Source organism: Pieris brassicae, chromosome 4, assembly GCF_905147105.1.
Source record: "Pieris brassicae chromosome 4, ilPieBrab1.1, whole genome shotgun sequence".
NCBI lineage: Eukaryota > Metazoa > Arthropoda > Insecta > Lepidoptera > Pieridae > Pieris > Pieris brassicae.
The window spans coordinates 2,779,556-2,800,127 of record NC_059668.1 but is presented as its reverse complement, the minus strand read 5'-3'; the positions used below and the strand labels follow the sequence as shown (position 1 = coordinate 2,800,127).

Sequence of the window (20,572 nt, the reverse complement as noted above, 5' to 3'; positions counted from 1 at the left end):
GACCCAAGTTGATAATGAAGTATTGAAGGCTATTGTGGAGCGGATCCATCGCAAACCACGTCCGAGTTAGCTGCAGGCTGCGGTGTTAGTGATAAAACTGTTTTAATTCACTTGAAGCAAATTGGGAAGATTAAAAAGCTTGAAAGGTGGGTACCTCACGAATTGACTGAAGCAAACCGGCAAACGCGTGTCGACTGCTGCGTTACATTACTGAACCGGCACAATAATGAAGGTATTTTAAACCGAATCATTACCTGTGATGAAAGATGGATTCTTTACGATAATCGGAAGCGCTCAGCGCAATGGTTGGATCCTGGCCAGCCAGCCAAATCCTGCCCCAAGCGAAAAGTAATCCTAAAAAAGTTACTTGTAAGCGTTTGGTGGACTAGTGCCGGTATTGTTCATTGCAGTTTTCTCAAATCTGGCCAGACTATTACGGCTGATGTATAGACATCAGTGACAATAGTGTCAGCAATTGCAAACCATGATGGAAAAGCTAGCGGCTAAACAACCTAGGCTGGTCAATCGCTCCACGCTACTGTTACTTCACGACAACGCTAGTCCACACACTGCACAATGTCTAATACATCCTCCGTACTCCCCGGACCTTGCTCCAACAGATTACCATTTTTTTCGAAATTTGGACAACTTCTTGCAAGGGAAAAAATTTAACTCTGATGGGTCAGTCCAAATCGCCTTTACAGATTTTATTGATTCCCGTCCGACTGTTTCTTTTAGTAAAGGGATCAATGAACTACCTATGAGATGGCAAAAGTGCATAGAAAACAATGGTTCATACTTTGATTAATTAAATATATTATATTTGAAAATATTCGACTTTTTGTTCCTCCCATACAAAACGCCAATTTCATATGTAAGGACCTAATATATAGCTAAATGCTAAATATTTTTTAAACCAAACGCAGCTAAAGGATAAGACCATGTCGAAATCGAGGAAATTCTAAGAAAGTTGTTGGAAATGTTTCTGAGTCATAGGATCGTAAGTTCGAGTCTTAACAGTTCGACGGGTCACGTAGGTAACACGTAAAGTGTGATAATGTCGACAGAAAGGGTACCTAAGGAGCTACGTTACTTTCTGTTAGCAAAAAGTCCATACGACGCTGATTGTGATTTACAACGAGCTTTACTTTTCTATTACGCTGGAGTTCTGTCTCCAAATTGTTAAAATTCTTTTGTCAAAATATACTTTCATTGTAACTGTTCAAAGAAAACAACCACATTAACAAATTTTTGGCATATTCCCAACGTTGAGAAAGAAAAACATATCACTGAAATAGAATTAGAATAAATATAATAATTTGAGCATTGTTGGCGTGTGTCACTTAGCACTGAGCACAAATGGACTTTCTATGTGCGCATTTAAAATTCCCTCTTACGGTGGAAAACATCGTGAGAAAACCGGTATGCCCTAACTTAAACCCAAAATGACGACAGGGTAAGTCAAGCAGATGCCTAATCACCACTTGTGCATTAGAATAAAAACATGATCACGAAACAGATACAAAAGGCTGAGGCCCAGACCTAAATTTTTGTGTCAATAGGATTTTTCATAATTCGATTGTGATAACTAGTATTGATGAAAGAAAAATAGAGGCGTTTATGAAGAGCAGTGTTAATCTTGTATTTAAGTCCGACTCAATCCTTAGGTCGACAATAAATATAATATACTTGTAAAGGAAACTGACATAAGTACGGACTCCTGTATCTGAAATTCGAATAAGTTTCTTAACTGAGAAAGTCTCAACTCTGAATCTTCAAACTCGACAATCAGCCACGTGTCTAAAACGCTAATCTGTGTCTGTACTCTGTAACTCTCAATAGTCCTTCTAATGATAAAGCCAATAGTAGAATTCAATATTTCTAACCTTTTAATAATAATGTATGCCGCAACTTGCATAAGAAATATGTAGTTCATTTATATCAAATCAATGATAGCTATACGTGTGCGAGAATTGGTTCGGAAATACGTACTTTGATGCAGCAGACCATTTTTTTTTTTTTTTTTATAGGACGGGGCAAACGGGAAGGAGGCTCACCTGATGTTAAGTGATACCGCCGCCCATGGACACTCTCAATGCGCGAGGGCTCGCGAGTGAATTGCCCGTCTTTTAAGAGTTGGTACGCTCTTTTCTTGAAGTCAAATTGGTTCGGAACTACTTCAGTGGGCAGCTGTTTCCACATAGCGGTGGTACCATTGTTTACGTATTAAAATTATTATTATAATAATTTAGATAGTAATTAATATAATTTGTGTCGATATCATTAAAAGATTTATTAAAATGTGTACCTAGTAATGGCGTTAATAGATAATACAATACGTTGGCGTACTAACACTTAATTGCTAATCATACGAAGAATTCACATTTTTTGTCTCAAACTCAGTACATATAAAGATTGCAAGGCATAAATAATACTTATTAACGGAACAATACCTATATTACCATAAGCTTAAATCGATTCCCAAATACTATGACAATTAGATCCATTGGTAAATCTAATCGTCTCAAGAGGGCTTAAGTAAAATCCTATTAAGTACATATTGCGTCACTGGTCAAAAGGTGCTGATAGACTTGAGCATTCACTTGTAACAGAACATCGAGCATTCGCTGTTTTTATACTTGTCGGACTGAACAACAAACATTGTTATGAACATTTTCAAAAAATATTCTTCGCGAAGATGTCAGAATTGACGGTCGCGTGTGCTGTATTTATTGTAACTGTATTTATTGTAACTGTACTTATTCATTAGTTATGTAAACAGAGAAAAATAGAAGATGGTGGCAAACTAGTCTGTTTTGTCTTAGAAGTGGAAGTGGAAAAGCTCGCCAGAATGCTCGATAGAATGCTCGCTAAAATGTTCTCGTATTGTTCTATGATGTAACATTCGTACAAATGCTCATTACAGTGAATGCTCAACTTTATCAGCACCTAAATATTTGCAACGCAAGGCATATTGCAGTTTTAGGGTGAAGTAAGCTTTGTAAATATTACAGAATACATAGATCTTTGGTCGAATTTTGTACTCAAACAGATATCACAACTCATTTATAGATATATAAAACAGATATCACATAATTTGTAAAATCTATGGATATTGAAACGCTTTAAAATTACGACTCTCTAACTGTTACATATATAATTAATTAACGTAATTGATAACATCTGTATTAATTTGGTTTGATTTAACTTATTTGTCTTAAGTACCTGAATAGCGTATTTTTATTAAAATGATTCCATAAGCCGGCGAGTAACTTGCACAAATTAATAGTTCAATAAATTAGTTTATTTTGAGGTGGCTATAGAACAGAAGACAGTAACTTGGACCATGATCATGACCTTGCAAAGTCCAGACAGGTCCTTATTAAATGCGCGAACTTTTAAAGCTTCTTGCCAAACTGGAATAGTAAATTATTTTTTCAGGACGATCAGTTGAACTAGTGCGAAAAATTAATTTTGAAAACTTGTTACGGTATAAAATGACACTTTCCTACAAGTTGGAGTGATCGGCACAGGGTTTAGGATCATAGGTTACATAAAGCACTATTCGGGATGACGTTAGAGAATTTTTTTTGGCAAAAAGTAAATATTTGTAACAACAGGAATGAAAAGACTGTCACATGGTGTACATTTTCTGGAATAGGAAAATTTCCATAACTTCAAAAATATATGACTTAATTTTTTTTTTAACTTTTCTGATAACTGGTGTGGCATTACCTATGAGAAAATTTCGACTTGACGTCGACTTTTGGGACATCCTGTATATATAAAAAAAGATAAAAAAAACTTTATTAAAAGACATTTTAATTAAAAAATATATGAAATGACTTAAATGTAACTAGAGCCTAGTGCTAGGTGATGTGAATGAATACTTGTCGTGATTATTCTGTTTACATACTAAAGATGCGACGTGTGCGGGGCAGCATGTCGTTGGTCGCTGGTATCATTGTAAGAATGCTCTATTAATGATACCCTATTATACTTAATGGCGTATTGTTTCATTCTTCCAAGTAGTCCAAGGTGTCATTACTCGGAGTTGTTTATTTTTATGCGAAATATAAGAAGTATCGGTATTTTCAATAAGCCACGAGATTTCTTTTAAAAGAAACAATATCTTTTTAAAAGAACTTTAAAGTGGCTTTACTGGCGTATCATTTTTAACCATTAAGTAATTCCACCTGACATATTGGTCATCTTTTTACTGCAGTGACCAGTCTACCTACAAATCGATATATACGATGACCCTATACCCTAAATAGCACAAACAAAGTTCTTCAACCGCTATGTATACAATGTTCAACATCCGCCTGACGAGAGACAGATCAATGGCTGGACGGATCGTGAATCCTTCCTTTAGATCGGAGAAAGAAATTCTGCTCGACAGGTCGATGATAGTATAGATATAAGTAGATTTCTAGAAATATATTTATTTTACATTAAAAGATATTAAGTTACTACCTACTTGTCTGCAAGATGATGAAGAGGTGTCAGTCTTACCTGAGATTACAGGTCACATGAGAAGAAAATACAATTATACAAAAATAAAATATGAAAGTATGCAACAAACACTATTATTACGAAGTTGTTTTCCCACCTCTTAACCTAAAACAGAGATTTCAATGCTCTCAAAGTACGTTTTGGGAGAACGTTTTTAACAGTGCAGTGTGGAAGTGACGCTCATTTTGTAGAAAGCTTCAAGTGTCTCCAGAATTCTGAATATTCTCGTTGGGAGTTCTTCAACAAGAGCTTTGTTCTAATTCTTCAAACGGTGAATTTGTGTGATTATAATGCTTTTGCTTAAACTCGCGCATTTTCGTTTGTACAGAATTTAGTTATGTACACATCTATATTTGTCCTGTAAAATGTAGGTTATTTATTTCATTAAATCATTATCATATGCTATCATTATGTGAAATTCGTCTTCTAATGGGACTGAAAACCCGTTTCTGTTAAACTTCAGCTTATATATACGTACCAACCACACTCTGATATAACTTATATGGCGTAAGAGTAAGAGTACTTAAACCAAGTGTATTTTCCACGAATTAAATCTTTAATGAATATTGAAAATATCCACATTCTGAAATACATCTCGATATTAATATTACGTGAAGAGGGAAAAATAGATTCAACATTTTACTATTCCAATTCCTTTACAATACAGGTCACAGCTATCCATGTCGTTTGCATGCGACCACCCACAGACAGGTTACCTGCAATACTTTACAGAGAAAATATATTTTACAATATTTAATATGAAATTTATTTTTGTCCGCAAATGTAGCTTCACTTATTAATGCATTTTATTGAAAATATTGTTTCTTGAAATTTTCTTTATGCTAAAACGTTGCTATATATTTAGTTTTCAATAAAAATGCTTTTGGTAATTTAACCGTGATATCGGCCAGTATTCCGCAAACTTTTTGCGCTCAAAGTACATCTAGGAAGACTAAATTTTAACTATATTGATTTTTAAATACACCTTAAATACACAAATAAAAAATCAGTTTTAAGTAATTAAAACGAAAACTAAAGAACATTTATTATTAATCAACAAACCTCAATTTTAAATGAAATAATGAAAAGGTATTTAATGCAAAACATGAGTCTGTTTAGTTGAGCATAGATTGTCTAAATTTAGAGAAATTGTTAATAGAACCGCTCTCATCTTTCAGGCGATTGTCCTGAGGCGTTCCCATGAACTCCAGTGAACATATATATTAGCGCATATATCACCCGCGGGATACGCAAGTGGATCCACAGAATTAGATAAGTTTATAAAATAACCCTATTTTTTCGCGTCATACCAATTAATTTCTTACGAAACAATGCGCGTGTGTAAAACCAAAATATGATAATCTACATTTTTCAACGATATTTTACCGCTTAAATACATTTTTATTACGTTTGTGATTTATGGCAAAAAACCACCAAAAACCATCGACTAAACTTTCACATTAAATACAATATGCAATGTAGAGTATAGATTCTTCTCGTAAACATTATTAGGTGAATAAAACATAAACGAATACATTTACGATTATTTTTAAATCGGTAAACAAAAATTAAAAAAAAACAGAAAAATCAGCGTCAGAGTGCGACTCGCATCTATCAGGTCGTAGTTTCGATCTCTGTCTGTGTGCACCAATGGACCTTCTTTTTATGTGCGCATTAACATTCGCCTGAACTGTGAAGGAAAACATAGTGTTGAAACTGGATAGCCTTAGACCCAAAAAGTCGACGACCTACTTGCCTAGTAGATTGGCTAAAGATTACAGAAACCTGAAGCCCAGACCTAAAAAGGTTGTAACGCCACTGATTTAGATTTTATTTTTAAACATAAAATTTAAATGAAGTCTGAATATTTATATTAAAGACTGTCAGGTTCAAATTTTCGATAGTCCCATAGTCATTAGTATCAGAACATCGTATAGAAAATCGAACCTAAACCAAACATTGGACAATACCACAGAGCATGTAAGACATAGCTATTATAAAAAGAGCAGCACATCTTTTCTTTCAGTTACACGCGTTCCAGTCTCATCAGTCTTCACACAATGCGGCACACATTTGTATCCATTATGGCATTCCTTGCTGTACTCCTCACTGCGAAAGCTTCGGATTTAGGCAAAGATGGCTTTAATTACTACAAAGGTATGTTTTCATCTGTATAATAAAGTTAGCAAACTTATAGAATAACTGCAATGTTATGGATAAAAACATGTATTCATGTATTTATTTGCATTCCATAACGTTACAAAAGATGTTTATGAGGCTTAAAGCTAGGTACAATATTATGGACCCTGTTAGGGCACAGCAAAAGAAGGCATTACAAAACCTACACAACATAACTAATAGCAACAAAATAGCACATAAAACTTCACACTCCAGGCTAGTACCAATTACACAGAATAACATTTTTATTTATTTATTTAATTTTTAATATTTAGGGATTAATAATCATGAAATTAAGCTATATTTTTATCTTCCAGGTACTCATTAACGCTATAATAACATTTACGTATAAGAAGTTTTTTTAGTATGTTTGTAAATATATGTATCTTTTTTTCATTTCTTAGTGTCTCAGGTAGTTTATTATAAATTTTGATTGACATGACTAGTGGGCTTGATGCATGTATTTGTAATCGGGAAGATGGTAGGTTTAGGCGTTTTTTGTGTCGAAGTGTATATCTTGTCTGTATGTCTTCGCATGTGGTGTAAAATTCTTTGTGTGTATGGGCAAATTTACAGATTTCCAATATGTATAATGAGGGTAGAGTGATTATATAATACATTATATAATAATGTGTGTTATTGGATATGGATAACGCTTGATGATCTTGTGCACGAACGCAGGTGCTGCTTTTCCTATGCGCTTCGGTATATTTGACGCCTTTGCCTATAATTTTTACAATTATATAATACATATACTTAATCGAATCTACTTCTGGATCCCAGGCCAGGTGCAGCGTCTGAGCAACGCCGGCGCGGTATTGCAACAGTACATATAAATTATAGTTTGAACTGAACGTAGATATATCTGTTGCCTCAATGACTATGTCACATATAAGGCTGGTTGTGAGTTTTCCTCAAGATTCTTATAAATATTTCTTTTTTTGAGATTCTTATATCTCATTTCTTAATAAGTATATTGAGTGTAGAATTTGATAATTGGTAGTAAATAAAGATTTGGAATCGTATTTTTTACGTCGATTGTGCACAGATACATATATTAATAAATTATATGTTGGGTTTGGTATGAGATAAAAATATTTTATGTCAGAATACACAACAAAATTTATAAAGAAAAATGTATACAATATATATTAAAAAAAATAATTACAGATTATTTACGCGGAAGGTCCGATGATATAGCACCAGCTCCTTACGACGATCGGACATTTTTATGTAAGTTTTCATAATAGACTTGATTCCACTTTTTATGAAATTAAATTTAATATTTACGACCAGGTAAAATGAACCTATCATTTTACAACAAAGAAAATTGTTCTTAAGTACAAATGAAGAACAAAGACTGTTAAATTAAAATACCGTAAATAAAAGAGAATATTCATGAACAACATGCCAAGCCCGTAAGTCCTAGGATCAATTACCTGCGATAAAATAATATTTTCTGGTTGGTTCTCCATAGAAGACAGCACATTTACATTAAAAAGGATTAGTGAACAATACGTGGGTAGTTATACCAACTTGGAGTTGTGTGTTTATCAGCAATTATAGCAACACTAATTTTCATGGAACACATATGTTAATGTTTGAGACATTATTAAATATTTAATAAAATTAAACATTTATTTAGATTACTTTGGAATTCCTCAACCATATCCAGAGATAGCCATACAAGATTATGGAAAGAGAACGGCAAATCTTTTTAAAAGTAAGTAAAATATTGTAAGATAATATTACAAATGTTCTTATTTATTTTAAACGCCTTGTTGGTTGGCGTTGGTCGTGAGACTTAAGTGATCTACTTTCAATCGTGCGTTTCTCGGCAGTGTACTAATGGATGCATAAACAAAAGCCAATCTGCAGCGACATCTATTGACGAAATTATGAATGTAATAATTATCAAATTCCTGAGCCACTATATCCGGAACAGTTAAAAATATGTTCAGAAAAACTTTGATAAATCAATTAATTTATACAGATCACATGCTGAATAGAGAAGCCTTGCCTGAAGGTACTCCTAACAAGAGAACATCGAAAACGGGTCTGTCGCTTCTAATGCAAAGCAAGCAAGATGCTAAGCCCGCGTAAGTAACTAGCTAGGGAGAACGTAAAATAAAAGACGAACGATGACGTGCATTGCTTGATTGTGATTGGACAGTATTTCATAATTAAACGAAACGCCTAATTACTTTAAACTAAAGTTTTTTTCGATACCATTGCAACATCCCGATATTAAGTTTAAAGCAAACCTGTAAGCGTTAAAGTAAAAAACTTATGATTATTAATTAATATAAGCATTAAGCTTTATTGAATATTAGCCACTTAGGTGAAGACTGAAAATGTTTTTGTTTTTTGTTACGTAACTGTTTCATTTTTAGGTTTTTCTGTTTGAAAGAATGTTTTTAGAAAATATGATTTTTACATCTTGTAAGGTTGTCATTAATATATGTACCTATTGTGTATTTTACTTTTTTATTCATAACTAGTGAAATGGTTTATAATGTATATTCTATGATAAATATATTTATATTACAGGGATGACAGCCATTATTGTCTCTATGGAAAATAAAGGCAAGGTAACGTGTTAATTTTAATATTACTAGTAGTACACTCTATACATGAACATTTCTTCTAGGAAGCGGCGTATTAAAATGATACCGTATATTTCTAAGTTGCTATAGACATTTTAAACACACTAATTTACATAGTATGTATATTCTACAGAGAATTTGATTAGAGTTTATGAAAGGCCGATGTCTATTATATTGTTATGTTGGCCAGTTACAACAATTAACTACAATAAAAAAAAACTAATTTTGTCCCACTAAGAAACTGAACCCGTATAATGCTTTCGAATTAAGAAAAAGTTTTGGACCGAATCCTCTTTAGTGCTGCATTATGCATTTTGGTGTTTGAAAGCGAATTTATTATCCTCACGAATTAGTATTTAGGACAATATTGTAATTTATACAAAAAATAGTTGTTCTAAGCAATTTCTGGTCAGTTTGCAATAAAAAAAAAAACGTTTATCGTAACTTGCACGAGATTCAGTATATATAATAATGATGTGGAATACTTTGATCTGTTGGTGCTACTCATTATCATCATTTATTCACCTCATTTATCATTCTTTTAGATATTACTTTATATTTATTTTTATAAAGCAATTTCATGTGTTTCTTTACAGATTCATGGAGAGTTTAAGATTACCTCATATGAAACAGAAACATATATTAATGAACAAATTATAATTATGTTAAATCGTTTTAGTTAATAAACATTAAACATTATAAGTTAGTTTAAATTAAAATATCGTGTACAATAAATGGATACTTAAACTATGACAGTTTTATTTGACATCAAACTAAAAGTATAAACAAATTTAACAAACATAACAGTAAAGAATATTGTTATATATATGTCGGAGAATGAAAATTTTAAAATGCCCGCCACTCTGAAGTTAGTTGTAGAATGCGGTGTGGTATGGTAAGGTAGACTGTCAACGTTGACAATTGACGATGCCTAGTCTGTGATCTACCAAATGTCAGTGGCGCGACTGTTTCGTAGCAGTAAGTGAATTCTTTAGTCACTTGAGTTTCGAACGTCGCCTGCGCCGGACATGCGCACTGACTGTGTCATAATGTCGGACGACGGTAGTAACACCAATTTTGCAATTATTAATCGCGTTGAATCTGCGACATAAATTAGGTCTTTACATATGAAATTGGCGCTTTGTATGGAAGGAACACAAAGTTGATTTGTATATAATAGAATATGTTTAATGAATCAAAGTATGTACCTATGCACTTTTGACATCTTATAGGTATATATATCTTGATCCCTTTACAAAAAAAAAAACATTCAAACGGGAATCAATTAAATCTTTGAAGGCGACTGGCCAATCAGATTGGAAGTTTTGCATTGCAAGAAGTTATCCAAATTTCGAAAAACATTAAAAAACCGCGGTGAAACTCGTACTCGTAAAATAACGCGATATTTCATGTTTTCCATTTTATAAATAGAGTGACGCTAAGAAAAATAAAATAAAACGGGTTACTGAAACTAATCATGATTCTCGAAAAACAAATGCATAAGTAAATCGCTGTACAAAATCGAATTTGGAATTCCCAACCAAAGAGGAGATATTTGAGGTCTAAGTGGCCCTGGCACCTAATATTTGTCAACCCGTGATCATAGCTATATTACTGTATAAATGGGACATATTAAAGTGGTTTTCGTGCCTCATAGAATGTTTGTTGCCATAAAATGTTTTTTTAGTTTATATTTGGCAAACAAATAAATTTTTTTAGGTGTTTACATACATGACATTATATATAATAGGTTAAGGAAAAAGTTTCTTCGCATTTTTCAAGAAATTCACAACATTTTTTTGGAAATCTGAAGGTGCATGGTCCATATGGTGTATGCATTAAAGCCCAGCCAAGCTCCCTTAATTGGCTGAGTTGCTAAAGATGTACGAGGTCTAGTCTAGTCATAATGAAAAACCCCCCCTCCCCTTCTGTTAGATTAATTCTGGCCGCTTTGTCGAAGCTTCTTGCTTTAATCTCATCAGTTGTTCACAGTAGAGTTCAGAATCGATGGTCTAGCCTGATGGCCCTTCCAATCCCACCACACAAACAGCATCACCTTGTTGTGAGTTAACCCGGGTTTCGCCACAGTCTGTGAAGCCTGACGAGCTTTTTCGCACATTCTTGTCGTACGTGATCCACTTTTCCAATGCGCCAAAATTGTTTTGTAGTCAATTCCTAGTTCTTCAGCTACGTCGTAACTACTGATATGCCAACGTTGCTCCACTTTTTAAAAAATGGCATCAATTTTATCCGTAATAGGGCGACCAGAGCGACGTGCATCTTTGACATCAAAATTTCTGGATTGAAAACGCTTAAACCAAATTTGTGCTCTCATAGACACTGCACTAGGCCCATAAACATCGCAAATTTTTTTCGCGGCTTGCGTTGCATTTTTACCTTTTTTGTAGTAAAATTTTAACGAATTTCTTCATTAGATTCACTCATCTTGACAGTACGAAAAATAAATAAAAATCACACATTTTCCTAATTTGAATTTGGAATTATCTTCTTTAAAATTTAAGCTTTTAATTATACCAAAACCAGCCACATACAAATAGTATAGCGAAAGAGATTTCATTAGAAGTTCATACATACTATAATGCGAAAAGACTTTTTCTCCAACCATAATGTCTAAACTGTGTTAGTTAAATAATAAAATTTACCAGAAAAATAAGAACACAAACATATCATTTAAAGAAACATCTCGGGTTAGACTGCGGACAGAAGCTAGTAAAAATAAATTAAACGGACGGCTAGAGATTACACGACTAATAAAGTTTTGGGAATACTCCGGCCCCAGTTAAATATTGAAGCAGCCTTTCTCAAAGGAAATAATTATACTCCCTCAAATTGACGTCTGATAAAAACCGGCATTCATAAAGATATTGAGCGAAAAGATTCTGTTAGCGATGTCCTACTTTCTTCTGAATAATGGCTGAAGCGAACCGTATCGGGGGGAAAATCTTGAAATGATTGGTTGCCCGACAAAAGATCATTTTGTAAGTCGAGATGTGTTTAAAATGCAGGTTTGACCTTTTATATTATCCCTTTTAACGCCATAGCCTAATTCGGGATATATTTACTACGACATAACAGAGTTTTTGAACCTCGATTTAAGAGTCGTCGCCTTTTAGAACTTATACTAACACAACTAATACTGATCTTAAGAAATATGTATCTTGTATGGATTCATAAATAAAGCTTCAATAATTGTAATAACAGACTTTTATATAGACTTGATCCATATAACGTTTGTTATCATAGTTGCAATGTTTTCTCCAATTCAATGGAAATTGGGTGTCCAGGCAAACAAATAACTTACATAATAATGTAAGTTATTTATAAGTTATTTGCCCTTGTGTAATCTAAATTTTGTTTTTATAGTGCATTGTTGTTACGAATAGCAGTAAAAGTTAATAGAAGAATAAATAAAAACAGTTATTATCTGGTTCTTTCTGTTGATCTAATCTTTAGCTTAATCTTTGCTGTCAACTCGAATGTTTGGCAACCATATAACATAGAGGGCAGTATGATGGTATCTATTAAATTTTCCAAAGTATACTAAATATAGAAGTAGTAACTAATAAAGAAGATATATAAAGACAAAAAACTAAAGCAACCGTTCATGTAACACGACACGAAGACAACAGATGGACATTACACAACACAATGTAAGTTAACAACACCCAGGAACATAAGAGTGGGCTGACGACTTGATAGAGATAGCGGGAAAATACTGACATCTGGAAAGTATTGGAGGAGGCCTTCAACCAAGAGGTATCCTTTTAAACGTAATAGAACTGTTTACTTAAGTAATTTTAACAAGATAAATATCAGGCTATTTGGTACTTTTTATTTTTTAAGATTTAAACAAAAAGATCGATATCTCAATGTTTGAATTAATTACATTGCGGAGTATTTTTTCGGCGTAGAAGGAAGTCTTGTCATATAAAAACATTTTTCAACGTAAATAAATATATCGAAAATGATTCCACGACCTTCCATGCCAAAATCAGATTTCGCAACGTCATGTTTACTGCGGGATGAAGGGACATAAAAATTCTGTCCGTGTCTTCAAAGGTTTGGTATGTTTCACCTTTGCTCTACAAATACTTTCTCAAGTGTTGATAATAAAAAAAAATGTTTCTTTTGACATAGTATACAATCACTTCGTCCACGTACATTTTGTCGCGCACACTTTTTTGACAATTGACCCAAAATTTTGTTGAGCAGGTTTTATTATGCGGCTATTATAAATTGACTTTTAATGCTGATAATTTTTCCCTGTCTGTTGCCAATAAAATGAAGTCTAAATCTTTTTCCGGGGAAAGCGAAACCTATTACCAAATTTGTCGCCGTAGGTTCTGAAAGTGTAGCAAGACGCCAAAAATATTGACAGGTAAAGCAAAAATTCCGAATGCGCAAATAACACACAATTACAGTAACTACAAGTACTTGTAGTACTTACTGTAATTGCGTGAGTATTAAGACTAATAATATTACACCGGTAAATATTAAGTTTCGGTCTTTATAAACAAATATTATGAAGTCTTCTATATAATATGTACTTCATTTAGCCTACTACTAATTGAAAAAGTCCGTCCTACATTTTTGCCAACATATGTGGATTTGCTTTCTGTAGTAATCCCCGGATTAAAGAGATACGAAGTATGATAGGTTACGAGAATTATCATCTGAATACATTAGTTCGTTACTATTGCAAATTCACTCAAGTTCGTCCAAGTATAAAATGTGCTGTGTCGGTATAGACGGGGAGAAAATTTTCAATTCGACTCAAATCAAATAGTGTTCGCATTTATTCCGTTTAACTTTACAAAAGTGCACAACGAGCTCTGTAAAGTTTATAACATTGTCTTGAGTCTGAATGTATAAGTGAGTGGCGAGTTTAACGTGTATATTGACTTTTGTTCCCGAATGTACCTGCTTAAACGCGCTCAAGGATTTTGTAAATTATCACACGGTTCTTCGTAGTTGAAGTACGTTTCTGTACGATAAGAAAAATAAGTTTTCGTGAGTTTGGTGGTGGTGGTTAGAGGGATGTTCAAATGAAACACTTTGTTCGAAATTAACTTTCAACTGCCTTTAATGGTTCAGAATATCTTATAAGTATTATAAATCAGGGGTGGATATATTACGCTGTCGGCTGACTTAAAAAAAACCGGAACTTGAGATATTTATCGGTTCTTAAAATTAAATAACGCATGTGTTGTCTATACTTTTCTGAAAACGAAAATGTTATCTTATATTTTCTGAATCTTTAGAGCTTTTTATTTACCAAAACCGATATTGTGGAATATATTGTACACAAGTAGTAGTTAAGTCGATCTATATTCTAAACTACGTTATGTAAATTAACTAAGGTTAGGTTAGGTTCTATCACAAAATTAACGGGTAACCAAATCTAATATTTCATGCAGGAATGATATTTCCTATATGCGGTACAAGTTACCACTCTTCAACTCTTCATAAGGTTTTTTGTTAAAGAGTATACACTGACGGTCTACAAAGACTGGGCTTGAGCTACTGTTAAATATTGCTTCTATTATTATTAGGATTATCTGTATCATTATAATTTAATAAGCTATTTGACAATATGAAAAATAAAGTGTTATTGAGAGTAATATGTATAAAACATAGCGTTATGAAGTCAAATAACTTATAAATAATCATTTATTTATCAAAAGATCAAGTCTCACGTATAACAATCAATAAAACGGATTGATTGAGCAATTGATGGACAAATTGACTATGACCTAGCATGTAAAAAAAACTTGACATTTGTTGAAGTATTATAAGCATAGTACGTACATACATACATATAACGTACGTCATAAGGACTGCGACGCCATGTTGCTTAGCGATTTGGCAGGTTTTTAAAATTATGACTCTTTATTATGATTTTTTTTTAAATAACATGTGTATGTATTGTAGTCACTTGTAATAATGAAATAGTATATTTATTTTATCTTTTGTCAAACAGGGATCCATTACGACGCCAACGTATTAACCTATACATTACTTCTTTCTTTGCACGTAGATAGCTTCAAACAAATATATAAGTCGTATAAAAATACTTCAAGAATCGTAAATAACCAACGGGGAGTGCTTTCCTATCATTTGTTCGCATCCAAATTGTAATCAGTAGAGCGATATTCGAAATCTTTCTGTTACCCCTAATTTTGCCCTCTGGGATACTCTGCGTTTTCTCAAATCGATTTCATTCAATGCCAGTGAGATTTCAAAGGACTGCGACGCCATGTTGCGTAGCGATTTGGCGGGTTTTTAAAATTATGAATTTTTTTTTAAATAACATGTGTATGTATTGTAGTCACTTGTAATAATCAAATAGTATATTTATTTTATCTTTTGTCAAACAGGGATCCATTACGACGCCAACGTATTAACCTATACATTACTTCTTTCTTTGCACGTAGATAGCTTCAAACAAATATATAAGTCGTATAAAAATACTTCAAGAATCGTAAATAACCAACGGGGAGTGCTTTCCTATCATTTGTTCGCATCCAAATTGTAATCAGTAGAGCGATATTCGAAATCTTTCTGTTACCCCTAATTTTGCCCTCTGGGATACTCTGCGTTTTCTCAAATCGATTTCATTCAATGCCAGTGAGATTTCAAAGGTATCTTTCTTAATAGATTTGAGGAGGCATATGGTTTTACTAATTTAACGTTTTATTGAAACTAAAATCGATCTTTGTATTGGAGCTAAGCAACTTTTGCTAATAAAATATTTATTTGTAGTCATTAGACGAAGTAAAAATGCTACGTAATAGTTATGCCAGGAAGTGTACTCATCATAGAATTTAGCAAATTGCCGACTTACTAATAAACATATTATCAAGAACTAGCAATTCAAATTTCTTAGGTTTGTTTTTAAAGAAAGTGTGTATGTGACGTTGCTAAGTTTAATGTTTCACATTTATAATATTCTATATTAATATATACACGTTCTTAATTTTTAGTTTTATTTGATTACGTTGAAATATACACTTAAAAAAAAATTGGGTTGAGTTTCTTCATCCTATCGCCGAGACCATCGCGTGCTATTTGGAACCAGCTTCCCACCAATGTATTTCGGAACCAATTTGCCTCAGGGTCGTTCAAATAAAGACCATACTAATTCTTAAAAGGCTGGCTACGCAATTGCGAGCCCTCTGGCAATGTGAGTGTCTATGGGTATAATTTAACATCAGGTGCACCTCATTTAAAAAATATATTTTTCTTTAATACAAATTTATTTTTAATTATTATAAATCGTTAACATCCGTCAATCTTAAAACAGTTTTGGCGCCAACTTAACTAGTTTTAATTTTGTTATTTAATTTTTGTAGTTGGTATATGGACAGGCTTTAGTGTCGTCCAAAAGTGGAGGATAAAGATTTGCTAATACACAGACCATCATTCACTTATTCTAACCACAGAAAATAATACAAAATACACATTTTTTTTCAGGGATCTTTGAAATATTTTCGTTGGTTTGAGACTATTATTATAATTTATTTTAAGTATAATAAAAAAAATTCTAATTAATTAAATACATTATATATTTAAATTACCGTAATATAATTTACCTACTCCTTATCTTTTGATTTCAAAGAAAACGTTTTTTTTCTAATCAAAGAAAGGAGCTTTGTATAATGTATAATTCATAGAAATAATCTGTTTCAATATAAGATTTATATGAAATACTCCTTTGAGGTTAGAACTCTTTTATAATAAATTCCAATTTTCAGAAAAATTCCTTCTAAGATTTTTATAAGATATCACGTACCCGCAACTTCCTTTGCAAGGATTATGGGTGATATATTCTTTAAGTATGTATTTTACTTACTATTAATACTTACTATGTAGCAGGCAAGTTGTGGCGGTGTCTGTTTTTTATTCATTACATATATTTTTGTTTTGTCGAACACGACTTCACACTCAAACCGTATTTTTTACTAATCGTTATTCAGACACAAAATGAAGGATATTATCAAACTGTCGTAACTTAGGACTAATAAATATAAATTAAGTACTTGTGATGAGGAGCATACAAACACCTTGTCGATTTAAAGCGACGGATCGTGTATTCTTTGCCTTGGTTCCACGGCCCTTATTTGTGAAGCAAATATAGATTTATATGTATTAACTTTTTTACTTACATTCACATACACGAAGAAATTATATTTTTATTTATTTTATAATATAATATTTGATTAAAACATTTCATTATTTTTTTACGAGACAGGAGCAGGGGGGCTGGGCGGAGGCACTTAGAATTTTTTATATCACCGCCACCCATGAACACCTTCCCTCTAAAGACCGACCGAAGTCGTAACACGTCGCAAATACCAGGAATGGCAGCTTCCATAAAAAAGTGCTCTGTTGTGGAATCTGTTCTTAAGGTAGATACAGTATCAAATTCAAAGACAATAGATGTTCAATTATTACACAATATTTTTATTGTAATATTGTTCTGTGCCGTTATAGTGGTTCGTCTAAGCGTCTAGATTTCTTTAAGGATATATTCGATAAGGCGAAATGTGTTCAACGGACAATTGCCTACCCTTTCGGATGCTCCATTTCCGTCATCTAATGAAATGTGAAAACTTTTGTGCGGACAATGAGCGTTTATTAAGCATCCTAAGAGAATACAATAGAGGCCTATTTATTTTTATTGAATTACACTTTCTATGTTAAATTAATTTGCCCTTTGATCAGCAGTTAATACTCGATTATTAAATTAATAAAGACAACATTATATTTCTAGGTTAGACGTACGTGTTTGATTCTTTAGATAGAGCGGTCTACTTTTAATTATGAATTTTAAGTTATACGCCCTTTTTAAATATATTGATAATTAAACTGGTATCCTTACTACAAGTAATTCGGTATTGGCCTCAGATTCCTATATCTGATTGTGTGATACACGCCTTAGATGTTTTCGGCATACCAGTTTCATCAGGACGTCTTTGTACGAACGAGTATTATATGTAGACAGAAAGAAAACTTCATTCAGACTTTAGGGTTGAGAGGCGCGCTTAAACCTAGGCTTTTGCCAACACTGCTGTTGATATCAATTATTTAGTGCGAGATTGCTTACGTATAAGTCTGTGACTGTTAATATATTTCTAAAAAAACCATCAACACCTTTTTATATTCGTTGATATATACTTATATTTCTCATTCACATCGCAATTTTAATATCGCAAAAATGTATTGTGAATTCAAATTCCTCTACACAATTAATGTTCTCGTATTTAAATTTTGCAGAATATTAATATCACAGGTACGTGAGTAGGCTTGGCAAGATTCGATTATCTAATTGAGTTATGTAAAAAATGTTATCTTAATTAAGTTAGATATTTAAACTTAGAACTGAATAATATCAACTAGATTTCGAACATTGACAGTGAGGTGTGAGTTGAAAAGTTGATGAAGATTGGGAGAAAAAAGGTCAAGAGGATGAGGAACTAGGGAGTGAGGTGGAGCCAGTTGGAGGAGGCCTTTACTCTATAAGAGGTTCTTGCGGGAAAATAATATAATTATTATTATTTTATCAACATTATACGACTTAGACTCACGAATGTTAAAAATCTACGTAGAAGTGCATTTACTGAAGATCATACGTATATATACCGTTTCAGCGTCAGATAACCTGAAATTAATATTTCGGAAAGAACTTATGAATAACTAGATCAAAACTCTTCAACTTGTTCCTCTTTAAGTTTCAGTAACTTATCTATACAATCATGATATTCTCGCGGCATATCAAATCGTCTACGTTAAGACTTCGTTTAAAAATACTATTCAAATACATTTATTGACCAATGTATCAAATAAAATATGCATGATAGTTTTCTATTAATATTTATTTTATTTAGTCTTTAACATGAGTAGAAAATCACACTTTGCAAAAACTATCTATTGAAATATTTATATATATATTCACTTAACTTTATATTAGTTTCGTAGGTGTTGACTGAAACTCAGCATGTGTTTGGTAAGCTTACTTGACGCATTGGTTGATGAGGTCAAAGTAAATGTTTATTGAAACTTTACACAACGTTTTAACTTTCGTTTAAAGAGTTCAATTAATGTGTGTGTGTGTGTTTCTTTAGTGTTTAATGTGACCTATGTCTAGTTATTTATTAATTGGCATGACATTGACTTAACGGTCTTGCCTTTATATATATATGTCGTATTATTATTTATACGTACTTTTATGTGTGCAATATGATTTTCTTAGAATATTCAGCCAGTCCCAATGACGTGCAAATATCATTTGGTAAAACTTCAATATTTAGTATTAATATACATTCGAGAATAAATCGGGAAGTATGTTTGACACCGCTAAGCGTCAATATAATACTAAGACCGATTAAGGCGGGTGAAACAGTGGAGTTCCACAAGTAATATAATGTTAGGTCCTTACATATGAAATTGGCGTATTTCATACTGGCCACTTTAATCACGATGTTCTCCTCTTTGGTAAGGAATTCCAAATTCAAATTTGTACAGCTATTTACTCATGTATTTGTGCTTCGATGACCGTCATTCATTTGTTTTTTTCTTCTGTTTTTTTCTGTTTGCGTCACTCATTTTACAAAATGGAAAACTTAAAGTATCACATTATTTACGAGTACGAGTTCCGCCGTGGCACTAGTGCTGCGGAAACGACTCAAAGGGTGAATGATGTGTATGGCGGTCATGTTGCAAAAGAAAACACAGTTCATTTTTGGTTTCAACGTTTTCGTTCTGGAAATTTCAACCTGCAGAACAAGGCCCGTGGACGGCTTGACCCCAAGATCCTGCCCTGATCCTGCCCCAAGCGAAAATTAACCCGAAAAAATTACTTGTAAGCGTTTGGTGGACTAGTGCCGGTATTGTTCATTGCGGCTTCAATTGGAATGTCTAATACATCCTCCGTACTCCCCGGACCTTGCTCCAACAGATTACCATTTTTTTCGAAATTTGGACAACTTCTTGCAAGGGAAAAAATTTAACTCTGATGGGTCAGTCCAAATCGCCTTTACAGATTTTATTGATTCCCGTCCGACTGTTTCTTTTAGTAAAGGGATCAATGAACTACCTATGAGATGGCAAAAGTGCATAGAAAACAATGGTTCATACTTTGATTAATTAAATATATTATATTTGAAAATATTCGACTTTTTGTTCCTCCCATACAAAACGCCAATTTCATATGTAAGGACCTCATATTATATAAATATATAAGCATATTCGCC

General features: G+C 32.9%; 1 protein-coding gene across 1 annotated transcript; it reads left to right on the top strand.

The window, feature by feature from the left end:
- Positions 1–6,554: 6,554 nt before the first annotated feature.
- On the top strand, positions 6,555–10,047 carry LOC123708685. The gene is made up of 6 exons (XM_045659510.1): positions 6,555–6,672; positions 7,864–7,926; positions 8,339–8,416; positions 8,687–8,792; positions 9,244–9,284; positions 9,896–10,047. The coding sequence occupies exons 1-5, from the start codon at positions 6,576–6,578 to the stop codon at positions 9,275–9,277; spliced, it is 378 nt and encodes a 125-aa protein (XP_045515466.1). The 5' UTR covers positions 6,555–6,575; the 3' UTR covers positions 9,278–9,284; positions 9,896–10,047.
- The last annotated feature ends 10,525 nt before the right edge of the window (positions 10,048–20,572 follow it).